Genomic DNA, 9,505 nt, shown 5'->3' with positions numbered 1-9,505 from the left:
TACTACTGTTCAAAGTAACAATGACATGATTTCCAGTAATATTCTGCTATAGTCCTAGCTCATGCCTTACTCAGCCATCTGCAGAAAAGCTGCTCCTTGAGCAGATGGGAATAAATGCAAAAACATACAGACAGATATTATTCAGAGAGAGGGGTGGGAGGGAGGGAGGAAGGAATAGACTGAGAAGGGAGGGTGAAAGAGGGAGGCACATAGCCTTAAACAAGATGTTGCCATCAAACCACTCCCCTTGGAGCTCAGTGAACCCCATGGAAGGGGGAAGTAGGAGTGGAGACAGCAGGAATGGGCAATACCAGAACAAAGTCCTATAAAACAACTGAACAAAGCCTACAGGAATTTAGCAAGACTGAAGCAGCAAGCACAGGGCCTGCATGTCTACACCAGCTCCTCTGCACATATTTTATACTTTTCAGTTTTCTATTTTTATGGGACTCCTGACTGTGTGAAGCAGTGGGTCTCTGATTCTTGTGCCTTCTCTTGGGGCTCTTTTATTTTTCTGTTGGCTTGTTCAACTTGGATGTGGTGGTTCTTGTTTTGTCTTATATTTTATTTTGTTATGTTTTGTTGGTATCTCTTAGAAACCTGTTCCTCTCTAATGAGAAACAATAAGGGAGTAGATCTGAATGGAAGAGGTAGTTGGCAGGAACTGGGAGGAGTGGAGGGGGAGCTGTGTTTACACTATACTGTATGAGAAAAAGATCTGTTTAATAAAAGGGGGTAAGAGCCACTTGGAAGGGAGGGCTTCTTTTACACGAGGCATGCTATTAGTATCATTTCTGAAAGAAAACAAAGAGATAAAAAAAATGTTTATAGTTTACTATCCTAATGAGAACAGAGAAGTTATATCACATGAAGAATACTGAAGTAGGCCTTCTACTGAGTGGAATTTTTTTATAGCAAATCTTTATGCTACAAAAAGATAAAGAACAATTAACAAAAGAACAATTTAAATATATGAAAAATACACAAAATAAAAAAAAGACCTAAAATGTTAGATTTTTAAAATGTTTCACATGAAACCTTTCCATCTTTGGAAGATGTCTTGAAGACGTGTATCCTTGAATTCTCAACTCCTCCATCCCCCAAATGCTGCTGGTTGGTAGCAGATGGTTAGCTAATGTAGGAAACGCAGCTGGTGAGTTCTATTTTGCCCCCATCCTTACCATTATGCAACCTACAGACAGAAATTTTACTAAATAACAGAAATGGAAAAAAATAAAAAGATCAAACCAAATTATATCTATTTAAAAAGATGATTGTAGTGGCTTTAAGTGACTGCAGCCTCATACGTTATATCCTGACACTATAACAGTTTAGTGAACTTATTAAATCTTTAAACATCAAGATGGTTTGGAGGAGATACCACAAACGTGGTACCTATCAATGTGTTTATTTTGTCCCTGGCTAACAAGCAGCTTTCAGCATTTATTATCAGCTTGACAAGTGTCCTCGACAACACTCCAGTATCTATTTAAGTACACTGAAGCTTAAAAAAGGAATGGTCACTGGGAGGCATTGTCACAAATAACAACTAAGCCCTTAAAGGGCTCCCACTACAAGGAGAAATAACAATCGCAACAGCACTTGCCAAATGTGTTGAGCAGAATGAGGTATTTCACTATTAAATGAATACTCAGCTGGTCAGAAAAGAATACTTACTTAATACATATGTGTAAAAATGGATAGAACTAGTTTCTTGCCAACACTTCCTTCTAGTCTCACATGGAAACACAATACAATTTTAATCTTATTTGCCCAAGAGTTAATTAAGACAGAACTCACTGTGCTCTAAAACAGGTTAAGAACGCCTCATATAAATAAAATGTAATCTTAAAAGACCTGGATAACCAAGTGCCTGATTTGTTTTAAGAATTATTCCCATTTGTTCCATTATAGATGCAATAAACCAAGACCAATGAGCAGAGCTCAAAAAATTTTATTGCAGTGCCTCGGGTAGCTTTAATGAGGCCAGTTTGGGGGACTGTCATTGTCTACCAAATCCTAGATATTAGAGCTCCAATGTCCCCATATATAAAATCACTACTAGAAGCATCCAGCATTACACCTGTAAAACAATTCAAATAAATAATGCTATTAAATCCAGAAGGCAAAGGCCCACCCACACTATGCCATACTGCAAACAGAAGACTGCTTTATAACTGACTAGGCAAGCGAATCACACGGCATTACAAAGGGTTATATATCCTTATCCACTGTTCTTTCAGAGTGTAAGGAAAAATGTTCACATGGTTATCCTGTACTGAAATTAAATCTTTTATTCCTTACATATTCTCATTCGTAGCTTTAAATTTTGAGAATGATCTAAAGGTACCCATTATAAAAAAGACTGTCTAAAATTTAAGTACTGATAAAAAAATTATCTTTAGTGTTTATGGATTCAAAATTTGTTATATTTTTACATCCAAACTGCCACCATGAAGCCATTTAACAAAGTGATTTAACCTAAAAGTGATGTTGTCTTGAATAATTTAATGGTACTTGTTCAGCTACAAAGAAAAAAGCCTTTCCCCTCCATTTCGGTAGTCCTTTTTGTGCCCCTTCAAGTAACTTTATGAAAATAGTTTGCCCAGAAACATTTTTAACTCATTTTCAGTAAGCTGGTTTTTAATAATGCCTTATGTCTGAACGACAAAACAAAGATGTGACGGTTATAACTGACTTGAGGCTTTATAAATAATATTGACTGCAGAATAAACTTCATCAAGGAACATACAAACCTTGACACCACATAGAAACTAGTGTCTCCCTTAATAGTCTTCATGCAAGAGCAAATCGAGTTTTAAGCAGATGTGAGCACACAGAGCCACGAACATCCAGGAAAAGTCAGAAAATAGCATTTGGTCCTTGATCATTCATGTCATCTATGAAAGCATTCTGGATGTTTTATCCAATCTCATTCAGAAAAACACAATATGACATATAGTTTTGGGAAAAGATATATGGACTTAATTTGTACTGGTAGAATAAAAACTGAAGTAGTAAACAATCTGGCTTAATTTTTGGAATCAGTTTAGGATGTAAAGTACTAAGTATAACTCTAAACAACATATCTGGCTTTCAGTCCCTAAACCCACTGGCTTTACCCATTTGCATCACAATCATTTTATTACTGATTACAGGTTGGACAGTGCTGATGCCAAGCCTGTAACTTTACATTACTTTCCACCCCTTCCCCACACGGCTTGTTTTTACTTAATTAACCAAAATAACTGTATTAAGAGTTCTGAATATTAAAATGTTTAACACACTTGGTTCTAAACCCTGAAGACAGCCTTTTCTATAAGCCTTTCTCAGAACTTACAAACTGCGCATCATCATTTCCTTTGGAACTGACTTTAGGTTAATTGATAAAATTATGGCATTCAGGCAAAATAGAGCCCACCTGCTTTGTAAACAAAGTTCTATTGGGAAGACAGCCAAGACTACATACTTATGAGTTTTCTGTGGCTGCTTATGTTTTAACAGGAGAGGCAAGCAACTGTTATGGAGAGCACATAGCCTTTAAAACTTCGAATTTTTTACTAGTTACATCTTTATAGAAAACTGTGTACTTTCACTTAAAAAATGAAAAATCCTAAAAAGACAAATTTTATTTGAATTACAAGGATGTCTACACTTCTCTATCACTAAGATACCCACCTATTTTGGTCCACACATTAAACTGATGAGTTCTATGAATGATTAAAATATTTAAATATAACTTACAACACTGTTTCTATGAATATTTTTAAAAAGTTTATCAAAGTAGCCTCATGGACTAAGCAATGAGAGACAGCAGAGAGCACTGCTCTCGATTTACCTAATTTCCCAAATTAAACAAAAGCTCTTTAAATAGAGACATGCCTCACTCTGTTTTAAAAAATTCAATAGTACAATGGCATTTAACATTCACGACATTGTTTTTTTTTTTTTTTCAGAAACCAAATCTTGTGACCTTAATAGGCATCTAAAAATTTAGGAACAATTTTTTTCAACTACTGGAGAACTGTAGCACATTGGGATAAACTCTATGACAGTTACCTGTAGAGGGCAATTTACTAAATTTACTATAAAAAAAAAAAAAAAAAAAAAAAAAAAAAGGAAAGAAAACCACAAAAAGAAATGTGTCTTTTATTACTATTATTTGCATTAGTATAAGTTACAATAAGTCTAAGTTCTCTTTACAGCCAATTCCCCATAAATATTAAATTACCAAAAGTAATGGTATTTTTCTAAGTTTTCAAAATGATCCTTAGATTTTTGTATCATTTGGTAGAAAAATAAACCAGGCAACCACATTTATTAATTTAGGCAATGTTTCCCAATAAAAATGTAGAAATATTTAAATTACATATTACAGTGTACCAACATGAAGTCAAACTCCACAATTACACACTCATAAAAAAACCTAAACATCATTCTCAGGATAGAAGCTTCTGTACAGGATTTACACACATCTCACTACACACTGAGGTTTCAGTGCGCTACGGAGTTCAGAGGTTCTGCTCGGATGTTCCCCAAGTCGAGTGCAGAATCTGTCTCTTCATCTATTTCCCCAATGACTGCTCTGTTTTTAGTACGAGAAAAACAGAGTTAAATCATTTCTAAAATAAATTTACATACATTCCTAAAGTCGCATTAACTACAGCATCTTGTTTCATCCTTCTGAAACACGTGGAATAACACATGCAGTAAAAACACAAGGTTGGAAACAAAAGCCATTTCATTTCATCACTAAGTGAATTGAATTACCCATGTCATGGGACTCAAGAACTAATGTGAAGGTACTACAGAACATATATAAAGAGATACAAGTCATCTCCAGAGACCATTTTATAGATTGTAAACACAATTTTAATTAAGGATCAATTGATCATATTTACCAAAATACAGTTTTCAGATAAAGTTAAGTGACTAAAGCATGTATTCATTTGAAAGTTTACAGTACTGATTAGTAAATTAATCTTAAGCATATCCACATAGTAAATTCAGTATCCCTTACCTATATCTTACATAGCCCTTCAAACCACCTACTTACTAATATCTTTTGCTGTCTTCTAGTCATATTTTGACTATTCATAGTATTCTAAAAACATAAATATAATTAAATTTAAATTTTAGTCACAGAAAGTAGATTACATGTATAATGCTAACACTTGGGAAGCTAAAGGAAAATGAAGTAAATTTGGGCTAGGGTCAGCCTGGTTATACTCAAAAACAAAAACAAAAACAAAAACCAAACAAACAAACTAAATAACCACAAAATCAAATTTTAAATTAGTTCTTTGATCCACCAGCCGCTTTTCAAACACACCACAGCTATACAAAGCTGTAATAGTGGAAAATGCTGAGGCGTGAGGCTTCCCATCATCAGAAAAAGTGACTTTGAACAGCTATGCTCAAAACGGTTATAGCCTTTCTCAAAGTGTTACCTACTTCTAAGATATCTCAAACTAGACTGCCAGTGTCCTAATTCAACAAGACAACAGGTGCACCATGGCATACATTAAGTACAACCACTACACTAAAAACAGTAACAATTAAATGAGCATGAACTATTTAAAATAATTCAAATGGGAGATTTTTTTAAAAAATATTTTCCAAATCGTTAAGAAGCCTCTTTAAGAAAGAATGTGATACAAAGCAGGGCCCTTTCTGGACATATCTGGGCACACACACTGGTGGTTTAGGCTACTAGGAAGCTGTGGTAGTAGGGGGAATCTAAAGTTGAAAGTCAGTCTGAGCAACGTAGGAAGGTCTGGTCTCAAGATGAAAAAAGAGAGAACTCTGCTCAGTAGCAGACTGCCTGTTCTCCATGTACAAGATTCTAGGTTCAAACCCCAATTCTCAAATAAGTAAAGACACATGAAATTTCAGCAGGTAAATGTTTAGTTTGTGAGATCACTTCAGTTGACTCCCGAGGCATCTCAACGTAAAGCGTTTAGAATTATATATAAGATAAGCTCTACCTACAAAACAAGTGCACAATTCTATTATACATATGGCATCATGTATGTTGGAGAAACTCTCTCTTCCATAAAGCAAACATACCAGTAGCAAAAATTTACTCAAAATGACTTATGTACTTACACGTTATCGCCCCTCACAATGTATAACCCCAACACCACTTGTTCTACTCCCTGTGAAGAGCTGAACACCCGCTCATGGCTTTCATCCAAAATCAAGTTAATGGTCTGGTCAAAACCTTTTAGTGTTCCCTGAAAATTAAAAAAAAAACAAAAAACAAAAAATATTGTGGTTCTGAATATATAAATCAAACCATTTCAGTTGTCAGCCAAGTACTTATGACTTCTTTTGTGTCCACTAGAAGATAAAATATCTTCTGCTGTCCAGAAGTATTCCATGACACAGAACTTACCTAGTACTTGTTTTATTTATTTATTTTTTTTTTTTTGGTTTTGGTTTTTCGAGACAGGGTTTCTCTGTATAGCCCTGGCTGTCCTGGTACTCACTCTGTAGACTAGGCTGGCCTCAAACTCAAAAATCCACCTGCCTCTGCCTCCCAAGTGCTGGGATGAAAGGCATGCACCACCGCTGCCCAGCTCGCACTTGTTTTATGATGGGGAAAACCTGTACCACCAATCTGGCTGTTGTATAGTTGTTGGGAGTTACAAGGGACAGGCAGGCACCAGTATTCTTAAAGTAAGTGACCTCACTCTAGAAAAATATAGTATCACAAATGCTATTCAAGTGTCTGAAGAAATAGCTTATTTTGGATTTAGCTGGTTAATCTCTTGGGTCTGCCATTAAACTTATGATCCAAAAGCTATAACTATATAGAATCAGAATAAAATAAATAGAAACTTGGAGTCTAGAAATTGGAAAGAAAAACAACTTAGACTATTTACTATAGTAGATGGTAAATAGTGGTTATCATAAATATCGAGAAAATTTCTCTCGCCTTCATTTTATACATGAATATTTTATCAGGTGACTTTGTGAAAAGATAGAACTAATCAATGTCAATACTTTTGTTCTGCTTTCCCTCTATAAACCTTTTGTAACAGAAACAAGATATTTAAACACGAGGCTTTACAATTCAGGTATTTGCAAATGATCATTTAACAGTAATAGACTTCCTAGTTGCCCATAGTTTACAGATTTATAGATGAACTGACCACCACCACGAACAAACAAACTACAAACAAAAAAATTAAATATTTGTTCCCTTTATTAAGAACAAGCAAAGGAAGTAACCTTGGTTTTGGAATAAAACAACTTATGACACTGTATAGTTCTGTCACTTGTTAAAATGACTCTCTGGGAAAGTAACTTCTTTTTCTAAGCTTGATTCCTAATAACAATGTAAGTGGTAATTCTTCACAAGGCTGTATGTCAGACTAAATAACACACAAAATACTTAGCACATGATATGCATTTAGTCTGTCACTTTGACTGGCATGGCTCATTAAAGAGAAGAATAAAAGGATTAATAAGAAAATTAAGGAGCTCTGATGGCTCAGTGGTTAAGAGTACATACTGATCTCCAAAGCCTCCCTAGGACACACACATTGTAGCTCACAATGACCTGTAACTCTAGTTCTTCTGGCCTTCCTGTGTAGTGTACCCACACACCAGTGAAGTCATAACTAACTTGAAGTTTCGAAAATCATTTATAATTTTTTGGAAGAACAAAGACATCACTGAAGACACACTCCTCAGATTAAATCTCAACGATAAGCAACTTATTAGGGCACACATGTACTATGTAAATCGTTTAAGGTCTCTAAATTAAAACAAAATGGCATAGAAGGAAGAGATGAAAGAAGAAAACAAATCATTTCAGACCAGAGGCCTTCGAGGTTGACTAGAGAAGTTGTACAGGCAGCCAAGAGACTAAAATTAAATAGGTGGTTCCTAAAAACAATTAACTATAGGTGTGCTGTGGTGCCTGAATATTAGGCCAGAAATGTTACCTCAAATTTGCAATCACTAAGCCTAAGAAGAGAGGAAAACGGAGATGTATGTCACTCACCACAATCATTCTGCCATCAGAAGTAATAACAGCCACAGTTCCTGAGAACTGAGAGTCAAGGAAAGTATTTCTTAAAGAATACAAACTGAAAACTTTCAGCCTGGAAAGGAAACAGTTCCAATTACTTAAAACAGGAAGGAAGGAAGGAAGGAAGGAAGGAAGGAAGGAAGGAAGGAAGGAAGGAAGGAAAGGAGGGAAGGGAGGGAGGGAGGATGGGACCGAATTAAGATTCAACACTGCCACTGCTGTTGAGGAAGAGAACTGAAGTTTTTAAACTTGTTTCAACTGTACCTTGAAAACAGTTAATCACACGGGAGAAGGGTAAGTGGCGGTTTGAGTCTGGTTAAACAGCAGCGTTACAACCTATGAACACTGCAAGGCAGACTCATTTCTTAACCTTCAGAATTAAAAACTAGGTGAGTGCTAATTAATGTTGAATCACTTTAGGCAAGTCAAGGACCTTCTCATCCGAGACCCTGTCATAAACTAATGCCATCAAGGACCACTAATTCTTGCATCATGAAACGCTCTCTGTATTTAACTATATGTCTTTGGTATCCCGCTGGTTCCCTCTTAGAACATATGCTCAGTGCAATGGTTTTTGCCCTGACTTTAGAACAGCAATTCTAACTTAAACCGGGCTTTTAAAAGCTACTCGCCATTCTCTAAATACCAGGACAATAAGATTTTAAGCAGAGGTATGGGACCCGAAACCCAAATCTGAGAAGCATCCATCTGTTTTATGCTATCTCCTGCTTGAGGACCTGAGACCTCAGAGTCCTTAGGGAAACAGTGCATCTTAGTCCCGATGCTGGAACACACACAATCAAAGGCTGTGTGCAGGAAAGTTCGAACTACCCCGAGATCTGTGCTGTGGATGCAAAAAAGCCCCGGGACCATCCGGGAGCTCCCTCCACGAATCCCGACCCCGGGTCCTCCGCCCACCGCCCACCACTCCGGGCCTCCCGTGCTCCCTCCCGCCCCCGCCGTCGCAGCAGCCCGCCCGAGGATACGGTTGATGTAGTTCTCCAAAGCAGACGTCATGCTGCTGGGCCCGGAGGTCCCGGGAATGTGCGAGGGCTCGGCAACGAGGAGACAAAACACCGTCCGCCAGAGACCCGGACAGCTTCGCGCCCGCCGGCGAACGCAAAGATCGCGAGACTCGGAGGCCTCAGCGGCGACGAATCAGGAAGGGAAAGGAGCCGGCCAAACAGGAAGCGGGGCGGGGCTGACTAGGGGGCATGCGCAGTGCGTTTCCGCTGGGCTTCCGGGTGGCGCTCGGACGCCGAGACGAAGGCGGGGACAGGCAGGAGCGTGGAGTTGTCACTGAAGGTGGGCTGGAGGGAGATCCTGGGAGGAGGCTCTAGCGGACCGGAAGGCACTGTGGTAGTTACTAAAGGTAGTGCGGGAAGACAATTTCGGCCGGAAGACACACGACGTGAAGATGGTAGCACTGGCTAGCGAAGGAGAGAGATTCTTTGTCCTCATAGG

General features: G+C 37.8%; 1 protein-coding gene across 1 annotated transcript; it reads right to left on the bottom strand.

The window, feature by feature from the left end:
• Window positions 1-4,132: 4,132 nt before the first annotated feature.
• On the bottom strand, window positions 4,133-9,174 carry Lsm8 (LSM8 homolog, U6 small nuclear RNA associated). The gene is made up of 4 exons (XM_021191364.2): window positions 9,028-9,174; window positions 8,015-8,055; window positions 6,109-6,236; window positions 4,133-4,585 (listed from the first exon to the last, which is right to left on the bottom strand). Exons 1-4 carry the CDS (start codon window positions 9,056-9,058, stop codon window positions 4,495-4,497), a joined length of 291 nt encoding a protein of 96 aa, XP_021047023.1. The 5' UTR covers window positions 9,059-9,174; the 3' UTR covers window positions 4,133-4,494.
• Window positions 9,175-9,505: the final 331 nt, after the last annotated feature.

Source organism: Mus pahari, chromosome 2 (assembly GCF_900095145.1).
Source record: "Mus pahari chromosome 2, PAHARI_EIJ_v1.1, whole genome shotgun sequence".
Classification (NCBI taxonomy): domain Eukaryota; kingdom Metazoa; phylum Chordata; class Mammalia; order Rodentia; family Muridae; genus Mus; species Mus pahari.
This window is presented reverse-complemented; position numbering and strand designations above follow the sequence as displayed.

Bases quoted from the DNA above. Each gene is read 5' to 3' on its own strand.
- Lsm8 (XM_021191364.2), bottom strand. From the start codon at position 9,058: ATGACGTCTGCTTTGGAGAACTACATCAACC. The intron at 8,056-9,027 runs GTATCCTCGGGC...CTCAGTTCTCAG, and splicing joins TTTGGAGAACTACATCAACC to GAACTGTGGCTGTTATTACT. The intron at 6,237-8,014 runs GTGAGTGACATA...TTTAATTTTCAG, and splicing joins CTGATGGCAGAATGATTGTG to GGAACACTAAAAGGTTTTGA.